Source organism: Emydura macquarii, unplaced genomic scaffold, assembly GCF_026122565.2.
Source record: "Emydura macquarii macquarii isolate MOO-44397 ecotype Brisbane River unplaced genomic scaffold, CSIRO-AGI_Emac_v2 contig_587, whole genome shotgun sequence".
Classification (NCBI taxonomy): domain Eukaryota; kingdom Metazoa; phylum Chordata; order Testudines; family Chelidae; genus Emydura; species Emydura macquarii.
This window is the reverse complement of record NW_027130724.1, coordinates 1,113,258-1,138,642: the sequence shown is the minus strand read 5'-3', so window position 1 is coordinate 1,138,642 and position 25,385 is coordinate 1,113,258. Positions and strand designations below refer to the sequence as shown.

Here is a 25,385-nt window from a genome sequence, read left to right as displayed (position 1 = left end):
AAGCTTCAGATATCTGATTTAGCAGATTATAGACTTGATTCAGGGATCTCCTCTGCAAGTGGTGTCATGCTGACCTGCATAGGACTGTCAGAGAGCCTCTGACTCCTTGTAGTTTGTGGGGGAGTCCAGGGAGGAAAGGGAATTCCAAAACCAGATACATCAGCTACTAAGATGTTAAAGAGCACAATAAACAACTCCAAGACAAAAACTGTGGCCTTAGAATAGTGGATGTCAGTGAATTTTAGTGGGACTGAACAGGAGCACCAGATCTAGGCAGCCATTTTCCCTGATGGCTTCTGGATGTCTATCTCTGGTTTCTTAAGGAAGCCTCTCAGACATATGTAAAGTCCCATTGCCTAAAATCACATTTAGCCAACAAGGCATTCTAACTGGCTATACAAAACTGCAAGAAAATAGATAAACTTTCCTCCCCGGCAGCTCCATCTTCTTACGTCCTTTATCTTGTAGGGAACATCCAGAAGGCCCAGGCAACTGCAGTCACGGGCCACTGTTAAAAACAACAATCCAGGTACCAGATGTTTAAAAAGGGACTCAAACCCCTTCAGAAGTACTTGGTACCCAAGATCTGCCCTCTAAGGCATGGGCAAGACACAAGCAAGAGTCTGCCACAAATCTTCGGCGGGCTCAAGGATGTCTTCATTAATAGGCCTGGCTAATTGATGCTGGGATATCAGGTGCAAAAAAAGCAAACAATTAATGATCTCTCTACTGAGCAATTCCAAGGAAATATCTAGGATGTCCGCCATCCTTTTAAGAAGATCCCGAAGTCATCTACAGTTGACATAAAATTTGATAGTGTCAGAGCCTCATCAGATGATATTGAGCATATGGGTAAAGGGATAGATTGGTCCTCATATTCCTGCTGATTCTGAGATTCCTGGTGATGCAGGTTCTCAAGACTTCCTGACAGGATAACTGGGTCTTCCTAGCAGGATCCTTAGAAAACAACAATTTTCCCCAAAACATGATGCAGCTAACTAAGAAGCTGATGGGAAAAGGTGAGGGTTTCACAGAGACCCATAAAGCCAGATTTGTGCCCTATAAAATAAGGCATATGATGCAATAAAAAGGTGGGATCCAGGGAATAAGACCTCTCTGAAGCATGAAATCAGCAGTAAGAAGGATTTCCTTTGAGCTTGCTCACAAGTTGTCTAGGTGAAGTCAAAAACATCCTGGAAGAAGGACTCCTACTACCATGCAGACATGAGGATGTAGGTGAATAAAATTCCTCTAATGGAGGAGCAGTTCCCAGAGGTACAAAAACAGGGAGAATTTCAGATCTTGCATGAGAGCAAGCAATGATACAATCAATGCTGGAGGCGGAGATATTTTCATCTTTGGGATCTTAAATTCTGGTACCAGCACAGTTCTAAATACAAGATAATGGAGAGACATATAACAATGGGGGCTCCAGTTCCAGAATCATCAAAAATTCTACAGGAGAGAGTATAGGACAAAATTTTCAAAAGTGGAAGCCTCAAGTCAGGTACCTAACCCCGCAGACAACTATATAAGTACCTAACTTCAGGCACACAATTCTTTTTAAAATCTTAGCCAGAAGCACCTGTAACACAGTTTCAGATAAATGATCCAGTTTCTGCTAGGGATATCGTTCACAAAAGCTCACATGATGCACCTGAGTCCACGTAAAATTCAAAGGGAGACAGCTAACTAGTAAAAATATTTCTGTGCTAATTACATAGGTATAGTGAAAGTACTGTTGAAGCAATATTGACCCATTGTATAGTATGAGAAAATTCAGATTATATATAAACATTTAAACTAAAATGCAATACAAAATTTAGCATCTCATGCATATTTTTATCATGAATCAAAACTAGTCAGACCAGATTTTCAAAGTTAGCCACTCATAAATGCATGAATACATTTGAATGTGTTAATTTTATTAACCTAAACCTAAATAATCCTTGTGTACTTGTGCTGGGTATATTCTGCAAGAGTTACTCATATGCAAATATACTTGCCTGCCTTACTTTGAAAAACTGGCCCTGGATGTCCTTATAGTTCTACTATAACTTATTCCAACAAAATGTATCTAGTACAGGTTATGAACAAATTTTGAAAAAAAATGTAGATAGCTCTTAATTTTTTTTTTACCATGCTTTTCATTGCTGTTGTGCCCGAATCTTTTGATTGGCTAATCCCAAGAGCCATGTTCAAAGTAAAAGTACCCCTCATTCCACTCCAAACAATGACAGCTCCCCAGCGCCAGTTAAATCCATAACCAAGGCGAGTCAGAAGAGGGCTCAACAACAAAATAACTAGACCCCTGTGTAAATAAAAGAATAAGATGAGCAAAAATATCAATGCTCAGAGATAGAGACATAGAGCTGGGTGTCACCAGCATATTAAAAGCACTGCAGTCCATACCTTTATACAAACCCTCAAACACTCATGTACCTGCTGAACAGGAGGGAAGATAAAATGGAACACCAGAGAACTTCAATTAGTACCCTTAGTAGGAGGCGCTACCATCCCACACCATCCAAAGGGAACATTAAACCGGGGAAGAAGAGCTACCCAAAAGCAGTAACATCCACTCCTGATGCAGTGTGCACATGAATCAATTCATGAACTATGGTATTGAAAGTTGCTGATAGATCTAACAATATTAACATGGATATCTGATCTTCGTTCACCATCAGATCAAAATCTACCAATGACACCAGTGCATTTTCTGTCCCTTATCCAAGTCTGCACCTAGACTGGTAAGGGTCAAGGAGATCCAAGGTATTTAAGTTCTATGAGAGTGGTTCTACTGCAACCTTCTCTATAAACTTGATTGAGAATCCAATTTGGACACTGCTTGATAATAAGCCAGATTGTCAGGGGGTTTTGTTCTGGTGTTTGTGGGGTTTGTTTGACCAAAAGGCCACACAGCAGCTACCTTAAGAGAACTTCTCTCCAGTAGCAATAAATCCAGTACTTCCTCACTGGCCTTCACCAGCTAAGAGAGACACAGAGCAAAAGACATGGTTTTGGAACAAAGTGCTCTGAACATTGCTAGTTCCTCATAGGACACAGACCTAAACTCAGAGAATATATAGTATTTGTCCCCCTGGGATTCCTTTATGCAGACACGGAAACAGACAGTTCATTCCCAATCCACATGATTTTATCCATAAAATCTGTTATTTTGTCCCAACAAATTCAATTACAGAATAAAGGCAGCTTGAATTACTTAAACAGTTGACCACACAATTTTGCCATTAAAAATTTTGTAGAATTTCCTCTTTGCCTCTCATATAGCTTGGGCATGAGAGTTCAAATATTCTCTATGAGGCAACTGATCAGACTCAGCCTATGATTTAGCAAAGGAATCCTATTAACAAGATTACACTGCAAGCCAACAAAATGCTAAGCACTAATATAATTTTAGCAATTACTGTTGGAAGCTGAACTCACTGCTGTTAGCGTTAAATAAAATAAACATTGAATTCTATTTATGAAAGCACACCAACATACCAGTGCCTGCACAAACAATGAAAACACAATGCAGTTTAAAAAAACATAAAGCAAGTAATAGTATTTTTAAAGCCCCCGTGCTATTGTCATTTTTAAAAGACAGAGGGAGGGGGCAGAGGGTTGTCGTACATAGGGGCAAACACCAGCCCTTACCTTATTAAATTCAGTGCAAGGTAGAGTGTTAAGATATAAAACAAATCACGAATAGTCACATATGGAAAGGTGTTTTCAGCTATCACAACTCCAATGATAATGAATATCAGAACATGAGCCAAAAATGTCAGCATTGACCAGAACCTATGTTAAAGAAAAGCACAGAGAGAGATTATAAAAAACAGCACTAGTGATAAAAAGTGTCTTAATTTCTGAGTTGACATTAAATGTAGTCCTCATATTGGTTGATTATTCCCAGTCTACTATAGGTGGAAGGCCACTTCAGCATTACTTCTGCTACTATGTGGAACATATTGCTACAATACCTCACTGAGGTCAACAGTTTAACAACATTCAGAGGGACTGGTCACTGCGACAACCTGCACCCCTATGTTCACCCCTTTCATAGGGGCTATGATAAATTTTCTACAAACTATGCCCCGTGAAGTGTTATTTGAAAAAGTCATAATTTGTTAAACATCATTGTCCCAGTAAAATAAGCATATCAACATTGTATATGAAGTTAAGATTCTACTGTATGAATGTTACTGAAATATGTTGTAATTCTGGGTAACAACCACAAACAGTTTTTCAGAGATAAAGACAGATTGGCCCCAGCCAAGTGTTAAAGGGCTTTCACCTGCTCAAGCAACTATTCTCCAGCAAGGGGGCAGGTGTAAACAAGAAATTTACATTTCATCACAGGGATGGTTCAAACCTCACGTCTGCAACAGACTACTTCTTGCCTGCATCCCAGCCGGAGGTAATCCTCAAAGAGGGGAGAGTGATGATAAGTCTAAACCAATGTGTTTGAATTTAAGTGTTTGGGAACGATCACTTGGGATAACAAGATTTGTGCGTATCATTTTCCTTCTATCAAATGACAGAATTCAGTATTTAGCCAACTTCTGTTAGGAGAGAACTTCTTCAGAAGAACAGATTATGACATCTGCCTATTTTAGGGGATTTTGTACTTTTCTCAGAGGCATCTGGAGCATGCGACTGTAAGACTATGTGTTTTAACGTATGGAAAGTTTGAAGAGCGTGCAGCATTCTGTTATTAGGCCCATTCTGGTAAAAAAAAAATCTAACATTGAGTGATAAATTTCTTAAAGTAGCCATTTTTAAATTAATTTTAAATACACATTAATAATTTATTTGTAAATTTTCAGAAAATTGCTAAGTAGTGCAAATCTTAAAAGGATTCACTGTCGTCTTCATACATAATACAGAGGCTGAATAGATGTTTTAAGCACAAAACACAACCTGAACTATGGAGTCAAACATGAGACACAGTATTCAGTCATGTGATAAACTTTCTCCTTTGATCATCTCACCTGTGCTTTATCCATCACTCTCTCTCTTTGGGATTTAATGTTTCATTCCAACTCAGAGAGGCTTTAGACAGCCACCAATTTTTTTATTCATATCATCCTACCACAGAAATGTTTCCTTCTCTTCCCCAAATAGGATATTTTTGAGTCTGAGATCACATCTTAAGTCCCAAGACAGACAATACTGTGTCCTGAACCAGTGATCATTTTAAAGTCAATTATATGGCCTAATGGATGGAGGAAAGCTGTAGATGTGATTTTAGTAAGGCTTTTGACACAGTCCCACATGATATTGTAAGCAAATTAGGGAAATGTGATCTAGATGAAATTACTAAAAGGTGCATAACTGGTTGAAGACCACATTCAAAGACTATCAATGGTTTCCTGTCAAACCAGGAAGATGTATTCAGTAGGATCCTGCAGGTATCTGCCCTGAGTCTAGTACTAGTCAATATTTTCATTAATGACTTAGATAATGGAGAGCATGTTTATAAAATTTGTGGATGACACCGAGCTCAGAGGGGTTACAAACACTCTGGAGGACAGGATTAGAATTCAATCTTGACAAATTGGAGAACTGGTCTGAAATCAACAACATGAAATCCAAATATAAGTGCAAAGTATTACACTTAGGAAGGAGAGAAGGAAAAATCAAATGCACAACTACAAAATGGGAATAAAAGGCTAGACAGCAGTACTGCTGAAAAGGATCTGGCAGTTTTAGTTAGAGCGCTGAAAATCTGTGGATATCCACTTTATATCCAGAGACCATTTCTGCAGATAACAGATCTACCTTTTATATCTAGAGCCCTGCAAATCTGCGGATATCTGCTTTATACCCACAGGCCATTTTTGCAAATCGGATGTGGATACAAATTTTATATCTGCGCAGAACTCTAGTTATAAAGGATCAAAAATTGAATATAAGCCAACAATGTGATGCAGTTGCAAAAAAGGCATTCAGGGATGTATTAACAGAAGTGTTTTATCTAAGACACAGGAGAATTGTGCTGCTCTTCTCGGCAGTTTTGAGGCCTCAGCTGGAATACTGTGTCCAGTTCTGTCAGGAAACATTTGAACAAATTAGAGAGAGCCCAGATGACAGCTACATAATACAAGGCTTAGAAAACTTGAACTATGAGGAAAGGTTAAAAAACGGAGCATGTTTAGTCTTGGAAAAGAAGACTGAGGAGGTATCTGATAACAGTCTTCAAATATGTTAAAGGCTATTATAAAGAAGACAATGATCAATTGTTCTCCATGTCCACTGAAGGTAGGACAAGAAGTAACAGGCTTAATCTGCAACCAGGGTCATTTAGATTAGATATAGTTAGGAAGTTTTTCCTAATAAGTATAGTTCAGCACAGGAACAGGCTTCCAAAGGAACTTGTAGAATCTGTATCATTGGATGTTTTAAAGAACAGATTAGACCAACACCTAGGTCAAGGATTATCTTAATATACTTGTCTCTGACTCAGCACAGAAGGCAGGACAAGATGACCTCTCAAGCCCCCTTCCAGCCCAACATTTCTATTATTCTAAATTTTAACTATTTCTGATCCTACAGAGTTGAAAATGCAAGCTTTACTCTATTGAACAAAGGTTTCTCCGGGCTTTACAGGAGGAAAGATATAAGAAATGGTCCCAATAAAACATTCTAAGTCTCTCTAAAACATTTATAACAGATTTTCTATAACATATGTGGAACATACAGAACACTTGATAGTGTGGTGCAGTATAAAATTTTCAAATTAACACTTGTTTGGGAAGACATGCATAATTCATGAATGGCTTCACCACTCATGCACAAATCAGACTTTCCAAACTCATGTCACTAACTTCTGTACAAACAGTACCATGTATTCCACAACATAATATGACCATGGTCTCACAATAGCATAGTTAAGATTGCATCCGAATTTTTTGTTTTACAGGGTCTGTACCTAAGTGTGTCACTTTTTTCCCTAAAGCCTTTTTGGTAAATATGTTATAGGAAATTTGAACCAAATTTCAATCATAAATTATATGTGTAACAATCTCCAATTTGTATTTTGTGTTTGTATGTGTGTGTGTGTGTGGCGGGGTGGGGGGGGTGGGGTGGTGTGGTGGTGTTAGGAAATTTGGGAAAATTGGAAAAAGCCTGATGTGTATATATAGTGTGTATATATAGCCTTAGCAGTAACATTGTGACATCAGAGACAATCAGCCACTCCTCACTCACTCCCTCCAGTTAATTTGCATATTTGGGGTCAATCACTATTGCCCTGGATGTCATAGCAATGGATGCCTTTGATCCACTCATATACCTGAGACTACAATATAGCATGATTACAAAGAAGGGTCACAGGAGAAACAGTAATGAAAGTGTGATAGATATTGCAACTGTATGCAATGTCTTTCGAAACGATATTGTATTAAGTGTCTGAATGGTATATAAATGCAAGAAAGGGTTGCCACAGCTCAGTCAGGAGCTAAAAACAGTGGGGGGTAATCCAGATGAATTACTCAGGTTGTAAACCCCCACACAGGAGATACAACCCCTGGGAAGGCTTGCATATATGGGCTCCAACTGGATTTTCCAGAGATCAACAGACAAAGAAAGGGCTTTAGGCATAAAAAGGATGTGTTTAAGCTTGCTCAAGGCCTTTCTTCAGATACAGCAAAGAGACAAGATCTCCTGTTCAATGTCCCACTCACAGAAAGATTGGAAAGACTGTGGCCTATAAGATTGATGGGTGACATCTGGTAAGCTTTTTGTATGCATGTAGGTTCTTTCATAGTTTTTATATTTTTTCTCTATAAGGCTTTTACTTTAAGAATAAATGTGATTCAACAGAAAGAGCTGTGTTGTAACTTGTAACTGCTGGCAGTACATTGTTCATAGCCCTCAAAGAGAAACCAAAGCACAGGCACTGGTCTTTAGGCAGACTGGCTTGCTGGAGATATTAGAGTGTAATGCAAGGAGCTGTACAAAATAAAAACCTGATCAGGAGTGACAGAAATGTGGGTCTCCATCCAAGAGAGGTGACGGCTTGGAGTTGAAAGTTTTATAACAATGCCTTCAAGGGACCATAGTGGTGTGGTGTGGTGTGGTGAGGAAATACAGGTGCAGCTACCCTGAAACTGTGATAGAAAGCATATTATTTTGAAAACCACCTGCTGTGCATCTTTGGGTTTGTTTTTTGGGTTTGGTAAGTTATACTGTTTCATTTCAAAAGATAATTACTTTTAGCCTCCTCAAAAAGGGTTACATGAAGATCCAAAATAAAGCTATTTTTCATGTATATTATTTATATGGTTCTTGCAAATTGGGAACTATAATTTTCTGAATATTTACTTTTTTAAAAAAGCAAGAAATTACAGATAGGAGTACCTACGCAGTTTTCTGTTACAAAAATGTTTTAAAATATCATTTAGAAGTTGTAGTAAAACTGAAGTTGCATTAAAAATGTTTTGTTTGAACAATGTTTAATTGAATTACTTTCAATATATTGGTCAACATGGCACTGAGTGGTGATGTCTTTCTGGCAAGCTGAAATAGTTGCCAAGTGAACAAGCTGGACTTGGACAAATGAACAGGTATATTAGGGCCTCCCTCAGTTCTTGGTTCACTGAAAGAAGCAGAAGTCCAGAGTCCAGCAGCAGGCAATACTGTGGGTTTATTGGGGTAATCAAGCAAGAATCCCAATTCTTCACACCAGTAATTTTCCTTCTTCCCATCTTACTTCCTGTTTGACCTTAGTTTTTATTGTATATCTTAACCAAACAAAAATATTACAAGATAATTCTTTAACCAATCCTAACATATTGTAACATAATTCTCTAACCAATCATACCCCACCACCTTAACTGATTACAATTAGTTATGGGACAGCTAGAAACAATCAAAGAATCAGACAGGAATTATCATAACAGTGGGTACTATCATGACCAAACAATACAAAGTGTAGATTCTACAACCACAACTGTTGACAAATGTTTAAAAACCAGACAGAGTGCTATCAAACAAAGTTTTCTTTAAGCATTCTAGGGTATTTTTTTTTAATCTGGAGGCATTAGACTATATCACCTTCTAAACAGCCTGATATTACCTTATTTTAATGTAATTTGTTTACTTGATTACCTCAATAAACCAACAGTATTGCCTGCTGCTGGACTCTGGACTCCTGCTTCTGTAAGCGAAACAAGAACTGAGGAGGGGGCCTTAACAAGGTAGTCAAGTAATTTTTGTGTGAGAGAATTTAGAGACATTCACAGGGACCTTTTCACATGAGATCAAAATTTTTTCCATTATAGATATAAATCCTCCAGATACACTCCTTCAACAAAGTGAGAAGGGATTATGGCAACTTTTCTATGTGTTTTAATCAGAACGCTAGTATGTTTTAAAATTATGAACAAACTACCCCACTGGAAGAGGAACTAATCCAAGGACCACTTGTATGGGTCCACTATTGATCAGATTAGTCTGCATGTAAACACAGTTTCCTCTCCTGACACATAAGTAGCAACAAGGAATATCTTAAAGGATATAAAATAGTTAATTTAAAATGGAAGTAAATACTCACCTGAAGATAAACTCATCAACTCCTGGACTAAAGCTCACAGAATCTAAAAGAATTCCCAAAACAGTAAGAGAAATAACTCCAGACATTCCAATCCATTCAGCTAAAGAGAAGAAAAACAAATACATTAAATCCTATTTAATTTATTGTAGGTGACAAACTATTTAAATTTATGATTAGATATGCTTACTTAAAATAATTAATTACTTTAAGTTTGCTTTTTGTGGAACTTTTTAGATGTGTTATTTGTATTATAATTGGAGAAAAATATTAAAATAAACCTTGGCAATATAATTAAAATTAGAAATGTAATTCCTTTAAATTCTTCTGGTAAATTCCTAAACCAATTATTACTCTTGTGTTTTAAACTATCCTAAAACTACCCAGATTACTTTGTTTGCTTTCTTGCACTGGAGTTATAAATGATATCACCATAGGCTGGAACACATGATGTATGAGGAGAGGCTGAGGGAACTAATCCAGAGGGGTAGCTGTTTTAGTCTGTATACAGCAAAAACAACGAGAGTTCTGTGGCACCTTAAAGACTACCACATTTAATTTTTGTAGACATAAGCTTTCGTGAGACTCAGCTCACTTTGTCAGATGCAGAGGTAGAATGATACATTAAATAGGAAACATAGATATACAAGTGCATAGAGAACAATGGGGGAGGTGGATGAAAGCCGGGTACTTGAGGTCTAATGACAGTCATTGAGTAGGAGGTGAGAATGGGTGAGCAAAGCAATTACCTCTTGTAATGAGAGAGCCATTCCAAATCTCTGTTTAAACCCAGTTTGAATGTGTCAAGTTTGAAGATCATTTCTAACTCAGCAGTTTCTCTCTGAAGTCTGTTTTTGGAGGTTTTTTTGGAGAAGTACGGCGACTTTCAGGTCAGTGACTGTGCCCTGGGAGATTAAAGTGTTCTCCCACTGGTTTATGGATGTTGTTATTTTTTATGTCTGATTTGTGTCCATTTATCCTTTTGCGTAGTGATAGTCCAGTTTGGCCAATGTACATTGCCTGCGCAGTGGGCAACAGACCCATCCTAGCTTACAGACAGTTCCCAAACCTGAAGCAAATACTCACCAGCAACCATACACCCTACAAAAAGTCCAACCCAGGAACCTATCTCTGCAACAAACCCCGTTGTCAGCTCCGCCCACACATCAACTCTAGTGACAACATCACTGGTCCTAACCACATCAATCACACCATAAGGGGCTCATTCACCTGTACATCCACTAATGTTATATATGCCATCATGGGCCAGCAATGCCCCTCTGCAATGTCTAACAAAATTTTCTCTCCCTCCCACTCTAATTTTTCAGCCGCAGAATACTGATTTGAAAAGTAGAAATTTAACTATAACTCTATAACCAATATTGTCAAAAAAAGGTATGTACTCTCTTTGGTTTACGTTTTCAGTCAAACTATGCTCAAATCAAGACAGCACATCTGACCCTCTGGTAACTTTCCTTTTCTTATAGGAAGTTACATGGCAGCCCATCAGTACTATTATCCACATGCTTATTGAAATCCATGAGGACAATAACTTCCAAGTACTTCAGCAGAAGTATTGACATCAGCTCAGAGAACTCAGAAGTAAAAATCCCACAAAACTCTTGTGGTCTATACACATGAAGATATAAAAATGTTGTTCCTGCTGCAGACTCACAGGAGACAGCTAGACACGTGAACAAACAGAGATTGGTCACCTTTTGTATTATAATCAGGATAAAAAAAAGTAAACCTTCTCTCACCAATTCCCCCTTTCTGAGGGCTTATCTTCAGAGCAGTGTTAGCTCGAGATATAACTCAATTGTCGCCCCCCACCTGTCTTGCTTGCACACACACAAAAATCTCTAGCTCATATTAAGTGGTGCTTTAATCTCATGCTAGGTGATCCATCAAGGGGTGAAGTTGGAGTGCTAATAATGCTTCAGATAATAATTCAGCAGGGACTCAGCTTCTCTGTGCTGTTGATCCAATCAGTCTCTGCTGCTCAAGTATTGTTTTGTAGCAAGACTGCTCTCACTCAAGCATTTGGTTCAGCATACCTTCAGACAAAACAGAGAACTTTCAAAAATTTTCATAAAAAGAGAACTCCCAACCACAATAGCCAATAGCCCAGTAGTTAGGAGGTGGGAAATGGGAAGTTCAGGTGCAAGTCCCTCCTCTGCCTGATTCAGAGCAGGGACATGAACCTGTGACTCCCACCTTCCAGGTAAGACTATCTGTGTGCGTGCATGCATGCGCCTCTCTCTCTCTCTGTTACTCCGCCACATCCCATTTTTCTCTTCCTAAAACCAGAAATTCCATCCTGGATCTGTGAAACCTGTAATCTAAACTGATGTATTTCTGAAACCAGGTTGATTTTGATGCATCAGAATTTTCTGATGAAAAAACATTTAGTTGAAAAGTCCTGACCTGCTCTAGATAACTCAAGTTAACACTACATTAAAGACAAAAAACTGAGATTTGTAAATTACCAGATAACTGAGCAGAATCTGCCACACCAAAAATAGGTGTGCAAATTTCTTCAAACAGGTCTTAGCAATACATACCAAATCCCGAGAACATTTCATATCATTATTTTGGACAGCTTTCGCCTTATTCATAATGAATCTGACATGACCCTTCCAAAATCTCAGACACAAGAAATATGAACCCATTCCTATAGGCTATTCAAGAACGACTTAAGACCAAGCAGAATTGATGAAGCTAAACAACTTCATCTAACAGGTAATCACCAAGCCTAGCAGCTCAGCTCTCTCTCACTCAATTCCCACAAAGATTTAAAAAAATAGTAAGGGAAGTTCTCACTATAACCTTCCCCAAAACAGACAACCCGGTCATACACAGAACAATATATCAACCAGAGGTAAGGAACCTTTCATTATCCCCCTACTACAACTTTTACTTTTAATTTAAAGTACACAAAAAATAATTTAATTTCTACCACAGTATCCCTATATAACAACAAAATAAATTTTAAACACAAAAAACTATGGTTATGAATTAATTGTGGTTAACTCAAGCAATTAACTCAAAACAAATTAGCGAGCTTAATGGCACTTTTAATCGCACTGTTAAACAATAACAGAATACCAATTTAAATTTATTATGAATATTTTTTGATGTTTTCTATATTTTCAAATATACTGATTTCAGTTACAACACAGAATACAAAGTGTACCGTGCTCACTTTATATTATTTTTATTATTAATACTTGCACTGTAAAAAAGAAAAATAGTATTTTTCAATTCACCTCATACCAGAACTGTACTGTAGTTCAATCTGTTTATTGTGATACCGCAACTTACAAATGTCTTCTTTTGTTACATAACTGCACTCAAAACCAAAACAATATTAAACTTTAGAGCCTCAAAGTCAACTCAGTCCTACTTGTTCTGTGCCAATTGCTAAGACAAACAAGTTTGTTTATATTTAAGGGAGATAATGCTGTGCCCATTTCATATTTATCATGTGTCCTGAAGGTGAGAACTGACATTCGCATGGCATTGCTGTAGTCGGTGCTGCAAGGTATTTATGTGCCAGATATGCTAAACATTCGTATGCCTCTTCATGCTTTAGCCAGCATTCCAGAGGACATGCTTCCATGCTGATGACGCTTGTTAAAAAAAAATTTAATTAAATTTGTGACTGAACTCCTTGGGGGAGAATTGTATGTCTCCCATTCCATGGTTTTACCCACATTCTGCCATATATTCCATTTTATAGCAGTCGTGGATGACAACCCAGCATATGTTGTTTGATTTAAAAACACTTTCACTGCAGATCTGACAAAAACGCAAGGAAGGTACTAATATGAGATTTCTAAAGATAGCTACCGCACTCAACCCCATGTTTAAGAATCTGAAGTGCCTTCCAAAAACTGAAAGGGATACGGTGTGGAACATGCTGTCAGAAGTCTTAAAAGAGCAACACCCTGATGCAGAAACTACAGAACCCAAACAACCAAAAACGAAAATCAACTTACTGTTGGTGGCATCTGACTCAGATGATGAAAATGAATGTGCGTCGGTCCACACTGCTTTGCATGGTTATCGAGCAGAACCAGTCATCAGTATGGAAGCATGCCCTCTGGAATAGTGATTGAAGAATGAAGGCGCATACGAGTGTTTAGCATATCTGGCCCGCAAACATCTTGCAACGCTAGCTACAATAGTGCCATGCAAACACTTGTTTTCTCTTTCAGGTGACATTGTAAATAAGAAGGGGGCAGCATTATCTCCCTTAAATGTAAACAAACCTGTTTGTCTTAGTGATTGGCAGAACAAGAAGTAGGACTGAGTGGACTTTCAGGTGCTAAAGTTTAACTTTGTTTTGGTTTTGAGTGCAGTTATGTAGCAAAAAAAGTCTACTTTTGTAAGTTGCACTTTCACAATAGATTGCATTACAGTATTTGTATGAGGTGAACTGAAAAATATTTATTTTATCTTTTTTACAATGCAAATATTTGTTATAATAGTAATATGAAGTGAGTACTGTACATTTTATATTCTCTGTTGTAATTTAAATTGATATATTTGAAAATGTAGAAAACATTCAAAAATATTTAAACAAATGGTATTCTATTTTTGTTTAACAGTGCGATTAAAACTGCAATTAATCAAGACTAAATTTTAATCTCACACTTAATTGCAATATTTTTAATCATTTCATAGCCCTGAAAAAAAAACAAAAAGACAATTTAGATGCTCTTAAAATCTCATCAGTGCCAGATTCCTGTTCTGATACTAATATCCTTCCCTTCTTAGTTAAAAAAGATAGCCTTCTCACAACCCCTTTTATACAATAATTATGACGCTCTAACTCTGCACCCGGAAGGGATCATTGGCAGGCTGGCTGCAGCAATATCAGTAGCAGGGGGAGGAGGCATAGGTAGTTATGGGGCTCTAACACTACTCTGGCAGAGTATCAGTCATGCTGTACCAGTCCGTGGAAAAACATGGCATTGCATAAAGATTCCAACAAAGATGTAGAAAGAAATTATTCACTCACATCAAACACACACTACGAAGAGTTTTCAATTTAAAAAGATTTCCCTCTTACCTGTAAATGGTATTTCTCCAATGAACAATGTCAGTCTCTAACCAGATGACAGTTTTGCTTAAGCATAAATGACCAGTGAAAGATCACAAGTTCTGGTCACCCAATCCAGGTGGTCTATTTGGCTCAGCCATGAATGCTATTTAATTAACAATAAACTATATTTGTTGGGAGAAGAGAGGCACTTGCTTGCAGTGAGAAATGGTGAAAGAAGAGTAATAAAATCCTACCCAAGTTTGTTTTAAGTGAAACACTTAACCAATGATAATACAACAGTAAGAAAACCTTGAAGTTGAAACTATTCATACAAAAAAAGTGATTGTCCTCCATGAGAAATATTTTAGAAATAGGACAACAGATAAGCACACTAACCGTGCAAACAGAAGTACAACAACATAATGATCTTATAGACTCTATACGGATAAGAAAACCTGTCTTTTCTCTGAATGGGTAAAGTCAATCTCTAACTTGAGTGGATCTATGCACTATTCCCTCAACAACAACAGGGCAGGAAAATTTCTCAAGATCAGAAGCTAAAACAGCCTTAAAAAGCTGTATCAGCAGAAACACAAGTGTCTATAGTGTCTGTGACGCACAACATTATAGGTATCACTGATACACATTATGATTCCCCTGGAAAAATATTTTTGTGGGCTTTTAGCCTCATAAATGAATGAATTCTCATGAATCCCAAACTCTATGTCCCATTTATTTAAAGTTTTATGCCCTTTTTTATGTCTTGAATACGAAGGAATCCCTTTGACAGAGACTGGAGCTTTGAATTACTTCTGCGAGCATTGTGCATTGTAGTTGAGAGGTCTGACATGAAAGACTTCTAGCTGGGCCAGGATGCACTACCTTGTCCACCTGATTTGAAGCACAACAAGACTACAGGAGGTTAGATCCTCAAAGCTAAATTCTGCAGTTTCAAGGTCTACTTATCTCTCTGCAAGAATGACACGAGCAAAAAAAAGTGCTATATAATATACTTCATGTGAGGCCATATATTTACACTGAAAACTGTGTGTGGCCTTTTTGCAAACATGATATGTAATATTTTATCATCTTTTTTCTTTTTAAAAGAATATAACTTAATACATAACTGTTCATGTTACACTTATATCATAAAATAAAAAGGATGTACAACAGCTTTGTTAATGTTACTCTGAGAACAGTAAAACTTTCATTTACTGACCTGAAGTGCTTAAAATTGTTTAACCATTTACAGTTTTTCCATTTATTAGTTTTAATTCCTCTCTCCCTTTCTACCCTGCAAAATTGGACTCATGATAACTAAGGCACCTGGATTTACAGGCAGACAGATATAAGAAATTATATATAATTTTAAGATGCTTCTTTAATGTAAAATTAAAGTTAAAATAAAAGCAGTTAAATGCAAAGTAAAAATCCAGAATTTAAGGATCTCAATGCAACATTAACCTGGTCACATAACATTTATATTTTTTATTAATTCCTAGTTTTACATGTTAAATATATAATTTACCATATTTCTGCTTATGCTGTTAGATATATGTCACACATGGTGAGGTTAACATTACTGTAATGTAACTTTTTTTGTTAGAGAATAAATGTATATTCAAATATGTGTAACAAAAAAATTCTCAGAAAATCAGGTTCAGTTTTGTTTAGTTGAATTAGTAGAGGCACAGTTATTCCTTATCTTACCAATGAAGAAAATCAGGTACGTCATTGAGAAGCTTAGAATTACTTCAGTTAATCCATCATTGAAGATATGTGACAGCCAATATATAACTATTCTTGAACTCAAAAATCCAAATATGGTACTTGCAAAAAATTTTAATACTAGTTTAATAATAACCTCTTTAGCTGTAAAAGAAGAAAATAAAATCAAATTATAAAATAGTAATTCACTTTAAAATGCATTAAAGGAAGAGTTAAAATTGCTGTTGCACAAGAGTGACTTCATGTCCCTATACCTTCTGGAATTCAAGACTTCAACACACCAAACTCAAACATTAGTTAACCAGGAAATGCTCAGCTAAGCTCTCTCACATATCTTTCAAAAGAATATTAGTCTGACAAGAAAAAAAAGCCCAAAAACTTATGAAAACCAGGAAAAAGATTTGAGGACAAGGAAGTATTTAGTACAACAGCAGTCTTAATGAAATTTTGTAAACTAATTTCCATTGTATTTTTAAATATGGGAATGAACTAGCAAGGAGTTCTGACATCTCCATCAACAAAATGAGTTTACCCTCTCATGGTTGGGCTATCAAATTTTTGCACACAAGGTTAGGCTATGACTATAATCTTGCAGAGTTTAACTCAGGGGTCATCCAGAACAATGGAGACCCAGAGACAGTCCCTGCTGCAGATGGCCTGCAAAGATAAGACTACCACTACCGTAAGTTTTCAAATTTTACACCAAGCTCAACACTGGCCACAGTCCTACATCATCCCTAACCCCCCCCCCCCTCTTTCCAACAATTTGTCGTTAAGTATAAGGCTATAGTGACTACAGTGAACTATACACAGAGCATCAAAGTTCAAGGATGAGAGTGCCATGAACCCTGGGAAAACCTCCCAATGACCTCCAACAGAGGGGTGATTTGAAACACAGGATTCTCCAGCATCTTTAAAAGATAAACACTTTCCTCATAATAAATATAGTGAAAATCAATTTGTTTGGTTCCCTCTGCCAAACAGCCACAATAGCGTAAAATCGGTGGTGGTCAGACCTTTATAAGCCTCTTAAGATTCAGAAGGCCTGGTGGGCCCCGTGATGATTTGGAAGCTTTGTCTGTCCAATTTATGAATTCTGATTGATATGAAATCAAAGTATTATGAATGCCTCTCTGTATGTGTAACCACCATGTTTTACCAGCCTGAAAAGCATGTCTTCTTCAGACTGAGGATAAAAGAAAGGTGTGATCCACTGACCTCAAATTAGCACCCTGTAATCCCCATATTTATAATTTGTATATAGTATTTCATACATGTATATGGTGATATTTCATACAAAGCCTGCCATATAAGATACCCCATAAAGGTCATGATCTGCTAAAAGTCATGGTTCTGTCAAAATATGTATATCGTTACTGTGTATATAAAGTTATGAGATTTTGCACACAACGTTCGGCAATGATTTTGCTATATGCTTGTTATTGAAATATGTTGAGAGTTTGGGAGCCACCCACCACTAGCTCTTCAGTGACAACAAAGGTGGTGACCCACACCCAAATGGGCATTAAGCAACCAGCAGGGGAATTGTAAACAAGAGATTTATAATTCTGTAATAGACAATTGCACAAACACCACACAATGATGATTGTTCAACTCTAGGACTCAATTGCACAAACACCATACAATGGGGACTGCTCAACCCTGTGACTCAGCAAGGCCCACCAGGACATGCCTGGGCCTTTCTTGAGACGTGAATTGAGTATAAAATAAGGGACAGTGGCATGATGAGTCCACCCCTCTCCTCCCTCACTTATGCTGAAGGCAACAAGAACAATGGGAAGACAAAGACTTCGAACTGAGGAGACTGGCCCCAGGCAGAGAATGAAATTCAGCCTGTGTATTAATAACTGTAACCTGCCTGTAACATTGTAACACACTGCACCTCCATGTATACCCTTATAGTGTGATTGTATATCATTCATGTTCAACCTTATAGTGTAATTGTGTATCATTTAATGCAAAGTATGTCATGCAAGATGTTTTTGGAATGCTCATGACATACTGAATTTTATTGTTATAGTAATATGTTTGTTGCAATGTTATGTGTGTGGTTATGAGGCTTCGGTAGGTAATGGTCTCAAATGTGTGTTTCATGGCTTGAAGCAAATTCAGGCAAAACCCTCCAAGAGCAGAGAGGCAGTTCGCGTCTCACTAAGGCATGCATGAAACAAACCAGCTCTTCCAGGAACAATGGACTAAGAATCAATAAGGGGATACTACTGACTCAAGTATGGAGGGAGCCATACTAGGACATTGTCACCTGACCCTGAAAGGGGGACGACGACAAGGCCCCAGAGCGGGGTGAAGGAACATGTTAAAAAGGAGAGACATGTTGCTGTTTCTCTCTCTCTCTCTCTCTCTCTCTCTTCCACCTCCATCTGCAAACATCACCAAGCAATGGAAACGCGGATCACAGAGGGAGGGCCTGCCTGGAGTCAAACCAGTCAGTCTGTGGTGAGAATCATCTAAGACTGTAAGGTTGCTGAAAGTGTTATGGTTGGTTTCGAATGCAATTTGGCTTTTATATACTTTTGATTAAATCTGATCTGCTTTCCTCTCACTTATAATCATTCAAAATCTTTTTGTTCTTAATAAAATTGTTTGTTTATCTAAAGCAGTACATGTGGTTTAAAGTGTGTTAAGACTCCATTTGAAGTAACAAGGCTGGTGCATATCAATTTCTTTGATACATTGATGAATCAATGAGCATGCAGTGTGCAGTGGGTGCCACTGAACACTGTAAGACAGCACTTCCTAGGGTTGCATCCGGGACTGTGGTGGCAGGGGTCACACCAGTGCATGATTCCAAGAGTAGCTGGCCAGAATCACTCACTCACTTAGTTGAGAGCAGCTTGCTAGCCATGGACTGACCCAGGAGTGGAGGTTCACACAGCAGGGCAGGGTAAGACAGGCTTCAGGAGTGAGCGATTGAGTTGACACAGCAATACACCAGTCCAGATTACAGAGGGGAATGTCACAAACATCCAGTGGGGTAAAAGTTGTTTGATTCATCTCTTGCTTGGTCTGAAATTTTAGGATTTAGAATGCACATTTACTTTTTATTTTCTTAGGTAACTATCTCTGACCTTTAGGCCTACCACTTATAATCCACTTAAAATCTTTTTGTAGTTAATAAACCTATTGCTGCCATTTTCCTGTGTATGGTTCATGAATGGTTTAGAGAGCATTCATGCAATTTAGCTCTGTGTGTCCCTGCATGTTGTTGACTGAGTGATAACAGCACCTGGAAGGGGTTGTTGCTTGTCACTAGCAAAGCTTTGAGAGAGACAGCCCAGGCTGGAGAGTTAAGGGGGCACAGTGGTCCCACAGTTCCTGGTTGTACCCCAGAGTTCCCATCACAGAAGGTACTTTGAATTCAACCACCCTGTTCAGGCCCAAACACTATGGAATAACATGTGACCTTGAGCTTAGGGAAACCAGTTTTAGGGATGCAGGGATGCAGGGGGGAGACTGGAGCATTGGAAAATTACCAAAAGACAACAAAAGAACCAGGTTTTGGAAGTGGGGCATATAAACAATGAGCAACACAGAAAAAGGAAGCACTGGACGGAAGAGAGCATAGTCACAGGAGCTGGGGAAGAGAACTTCATGAAGGAGAAGCACCCAGAGTGTAGAAGCCTGGATGAGACATTGGACCCTATCTGCCTTGCTGGACACATACGGTCACCCCTAAGAATTCCCATGGGAAGGGTGAGTTAGTAAGGGTGTATTGCAATCAGAACATTTATTGTTTTCTAAAGAATCTGTACTCTTTTGTGCTTTGTGTGCTTAAGGAAATGAGCAAATGTGTTACTCTATGGAAAGTGTGCCCAGGTGTGTTATATGTTTTGCAATTACCATAAACCTCCAGAAAGAGTTAAACTGTAAATCAGAAGGTTTACAGCTTGAGCTAGAGTTCTGGAAGAGGTGTGTTTAAGTATGAGGGAATCTGAAGGTTCAATCCTGTGCCCAGAGGGTGAGAGGCAGCTGGACAGTGGATGCCAGTTCTCAGAAAGGAGAGTTAGAGACAGAATTTGAGCCCTGAGAATGTTCCTAGAGAACCCAAGATTAGAGAAGTGGCTGGACTCCTCGCAGACTCTGGAGGCTTAAAACACCAGGAATCCAGGAGGCTTGGATCTCCTTACAGCAGTCTGGAGGGTGGCCAGCAGTGGGCATCCAACTGGATCTCTGAAACACCCAATGAGCTTAAAGTTGGATATGTGAATGTGTCTCCCTAAAAAGCCTCTCTCCCAGTCCACTAACAAAAATCTGATTCTTCCAACACACATGCCACACCGTTTGACTCCCTAACTCCTATTGTCAATTTATACAACATCAATTCTAAAATCTGTCACAAATTTGAAATGTCTGAGGCAACAGGAAATACGAAAACCAAGAGGTTTCTATTTAACCAAATAGTTTTTATTGAACTAACATTATAAAAATAAGTATCATTCAGTACTGTTATGTATCTTTACTTTTGAATGTTTTAAACATATTTTATCCGGCCTCAAAAATGTCAATTTGTCATGGAATTTAGTGTGTGTCTACCACAGAAATCAGAGTCATGCTGCATAACTTGGATCTTACAGGTCTCAGAATATTTGAGGATCAAAAAAAAATAAATATTATGGAAAATAATGGTCTTACCTAATTCAGTATGTTGGTCATATACAAGATCCTTGTAAAGTTCAAAAACAATTACAGTGGTAGCATCATTGAACAAAGACTCTCCTTTAATTAAATTAATGACGATTTTTGAAAGACCTTAAAAAAAAGAAAATAAAACAAAAAAGTAATATATGAAACTCTTCTACAACACTAATGAAAACTAAGGGGTCAGCTACGTGAAAGTTGTACCAATTCAACCTAACATTTGATTTTTAAAACCACTTTTAGCAAACCTTTTGCACAAAAGATTGTGTGGACACACTTTTTTCATCTTAAACCAAATTTATTTCCATTGATTTGGAACAGATTTAAAATAAGCCAGACTCAGCGACTCTTAAAATGAAACCAGAGTGTCTACAAATGGATTTATCAGTTTAAAATTAATTTACATTAAACTGGTGCAACTTCTGCATGTGGACAAGACCTAAAGTTACTTATCCATGGGCAGAAATTGGGCAATGCTCCCCCCCAACTGGATACAAACAAAAAGGCGACCCGGGGAGGGGAAGAGGGGGCGTGAGATTTCTCCCTTGTAGTTGGTCCTGCTTCCTCCCCGCAGAGGAATGTTGGTGAGGGGGGACATGCAGGGTGACACCAGGAGTTCTGTGCCTGCTGGGCAGTTTCCCCCACATGGTCTGCGTAAGGGGGGGCAGGAGAGCAGCAACCCTCACAAAAGAGTTACAACTTCTGGTCATTTTCAATAAGAGACAGGTGGCTGCATTGCTTCCCAACCCAGATGAGTGCTCAGCTGCTAGCCCCAGTTGTGCACACGGGTATGGGGAGAGGACAATGTGACTTACCCTGCAAGGAGATACCGGGGCCAGGTCAGACCCACCCCATGAACCTTCCCCAGCTCCAGGAAGCTCTGCACCCCCCACCCTGCTTCCTGTCCCCATCACTCCTCAGCTGCAGGCAGGAGGGGTCACTGCATGGGATGCTGTCTTCCTAGCCACCCAACCACCGTGTATCTGGACCCACTCACACCTGGTCTCCTCCATCAAGTCCCAACCCCCCACACCTGGATCCCCAGCCGAGCCTCACCCCCCCACACCTCGTCTCTCCAAATATAGAAGTTAAACCACGTCTATGTAATTATCAGTAAGTGCTGTTTCTCTGAATTTCCACAGATCCACATTCTTAAAGTCAAATGCCAAGCCATGAAAATTAGTACAATCAACAAGCACATACACTGATACAGAAAATATATTTCCAGATTATCTGCATAGAATCAACAAGTCGGAAGGTGGCTGTATAAATAGATGTTACTTGCCTATAACCAGAGATCTTCAAGATTAGCCTATGCATATTGATGTTTGTGGGATCAAACTGTCTGCATCACAAGCTTCCATCAGCTTCTGGAAAGCAGTGTTTTCCCACTCCCATCCTGGAGGGTTCTGAAAGTACGAACGAGTGGCCTCAATTAGGGACTCCATCCTAAGAAAGGACTGCTTGTCACCGGAGCTGATCCAGAGAACAGAAGGGCGTGTTATCTTCTGGGAGCTAACATACAGGATCCAGACATGAGGCTGCTAATGGGAGCAGGAAAGAATCCTCTGATTCTCCTTCACGGGGGAAGGAATGATACTGCTAAATTCTTGCTGGAGTGCATCAAGGAAGACTATGCCAGGCTGCGGAAGATGCTTAAAGATATAGATGCTTAGACGATCTTCAGTGGGATCCTACCCATCCCTAGCAAAGGACAGTGAAAATGAGACAAGATTATGATGATCAATAGATGACTCAGACAATGGTGCTATAAGGAGGGACAGATTACTGTTCTCATGGGATGGAATGCACCTAAATAGGGAGGGAAATGAATTTCTGGGATGGAGGTTGCCTCAACTGATTAAAAGCTTAAACTAGGAATTCAGGGGAGACAGTTGAGAGATGCTCATATAATGTCCACGCCTGATTCTAATACTGAATGGGAGGAAAATTAAATGAGAGGATACATAAATGGAAAAAGGAACAGAGAAGAGGAGAGAGGACAACAACAAGAAAAGGGGATAGTGTCATTGCTATTAACATTAACAGTCAGGTATGCAATACTAGGAGAAAAATCACTGCATCTAATCAGGTGAGGAATCTGGACGAAGCCAAGCAGAAACAACTAAGATGTCTGTACACCAACATAAGGAGCCTGGGTAACAAAATGGAGGAACTAGAATTACTGGTGTAGAAAGAGAAAAAAATGGTTACTTACCTTCTGTAACTGTTGTTCTTCGAGATGTGTTGCTCATGTCCATTCCAAGCAGGTGTGCGCGTGTCACATGCACAGTCATTGGAAGATTTTTCCCCCAGTGGTACCCGTTGGGTCGGTGCAAGCGACCCCTACAGTGGCACCTCCATGGCACTGTATATAGGCGCCTGCCAACCTGCCACCTCTCCAGTTCCTCCTTGCCGATCGGCTCCGACAAGAGGGATAGGCAAGTGGGTCTTAGAATGGACATGAGGAACATATCTCGAAGAACAACCGTTACAGAAGGTAAGTAATTTTTTTTTCTTCGAGTGCTTGCTCATGTCGATTCCAAGCAGGTGATTTCCAAGCAGACCAATGGAGGAGGGGTCAGAGCTTACGAGATTGCTGACTGGAGCACTGCTCTAGCAAATGCCACATTGTCTCTGGCATGCTGGGTAATAGCATAATGCGAAGTAAAAGTGCATATGGAGGACCCGGTTGCAGCCCAACAGATCTGTGTGGGGATGTAGGCCAGGAACACCGCTGACGAGACCTGAGCTCTTGTGGAGTGCGCCATGAGAACCAGGACTGGCACAACGGCTAGCTCGTAACATACCCTTATACGTGAGGTAATCCAGGATGAAATCCTCTGAGAGGACACTGGAAGACTTTTCATCCTTTCTGCTACAGCAACGAAGAGATTATTAGATTTATGAAAGATTTTAGTCCTCTCTGTGTAAAACGCCAGCACCCGTCTGACATACAAGGAGTGGAGACTACATTCCCTGATGTTGGCATATGGCTTTGGAAAGAACACTGGCAAGAAAGTCTCTTGACTAACCTGAAACTGAGAGACCACTTTAGGCAGGAAAGCTGGGTGCAGGCGCAACTGCACCTTGTCCTTTTGGAATACTGTATACGGGGGCTCTGAGATTAACACCTTAAGTTCAGACACTCTCCTTGTTGAGGTGATAGCAACAAGGCAGGCTACCTTCCGTAAGAGGTACAACAGAGAACACGAAGCTAGGGACTTGAAAGGGGGGCCCATCAACTTACTGAGCAACAGGTTAAAGTCCCATGTCGGAATTGGACGATGTATTGGAGTGTAAAGCCTTTCTAAGCCCTTGAAGAAACAGAACACCAAAGGGTTGGCAAATATCGAATGGCTCCTTTCTCCTGGGTGGAAGGCAGAGATAGCCATCAAGTGCATCTTCACAGATGCAAACGCCAAGCCTGACTGCTTTAGATGCTGCAGGTAGTCTAGTACAAGAGGCAATGACGCCTGCATAGGAGGAGTGCCCTTTTGTAGCGACCACACCGAGAACATCTTCCATTTAGCCAAGTACGCTGCTCTGGTGGATGGCTTCCTACTACCAAGGAGAACCTCCAGCACCTGCTCTGGGTACTCTGCCTCCCTCGGATTCAACCACGCAGCTTCCATGCCATAAGGTGAAGCAACTCTAGGCTGGGATGACATAACCGACCATGGTTCTGTGTGATCAAGTTTGGCAGGGTGATCAGAGTGTCTACAGAGAGTCGCAGCAGCGTTGCGTACCAGTGTTGCCTGGGCCACGCCGGGCTTTAAAAATAACCGAGGCCCCATCTCTCCTGATTTTCAGGAGGACCTTGTGGATGAAAGGAAATGGCGGGAACGCGTAAAACAGGTGGTGAACCCAGGTAAGAAGGCATCTGCCATGGAACCCGGTCTGTGCCCCCGGTATAGGAGCAAAACTGGTGGCACTTCCTGTTGGACCCCATCGCGAATAGGTCCACTTAGGGAAACCCTCCCCCACCTCTGAAAAATGGTTCTCAGAATATCCGCGTGGAAAGACTATTCGTAGGTGTTCAAGGAGCAACTGAGGTGATTTGCCAGCTCGTTCTGGGCACCAGGAAGGTAGTACGCATCTAAGTTTATGGAGCGGGCAATGTAAAAGTCCCAGAGTTTGATGGCCTCCATGCACAGGGGAGAGGAATGCGCTCCCATCTGTTCATATAGAACATTGCCATCAATACTGACACCTCTTTGCCAGTCAGGCAAGACTGGAATGCCTGGCAGGCCAACTTGACCGCCCATCACTCTCTGATGTTTATGTAGAGCAACAGTTCCTCCAGAAACCAAAGGCCTTGGGTCCTCCATTCACCGAGGTGCGCTTCCCACCCCAAAGCCGAGGCATCCA

The 25,385-nt window shown here is 39.6% G+C and overlaps 1 protein-coding gene across 1 annotated transcript in view; it reads right to left on the bottom strand.

Annotated features, from left to right (window-relative positions):
* The window catches only part of LOC137148007 (solute carrier family 9 member C1-like), a 192,392-nt gene that overhangs the window by 140,088 nt on the left and 26,919 nt on the right, over positions 1 to 25,385 (bottom strand). The window contains exons 2-5 of the mRNA XM_067540414.1: positions 21,009 to 21,125; positions 9,563 to 9,662; positions 3,661 to 3,804; positions 2,140 to 2,311 (exon numbers count right to left, since the gene is read on the bottom strand). Coding sequence (XP_067396515.1) covers positions 2,140 to 2,311; positions 3,661 to 3,804; positions 9,563 to 9,662; positions 21,009 to 21,125 — 533 coding nt within the window. The remainder of the gene's footprint in view (positions 1 to 2,139; positions 2,312 to 3,660; positions 3,805 to 9,562; positions 9,663 to 21,008; positions 21,126 to 25,385) is intronic.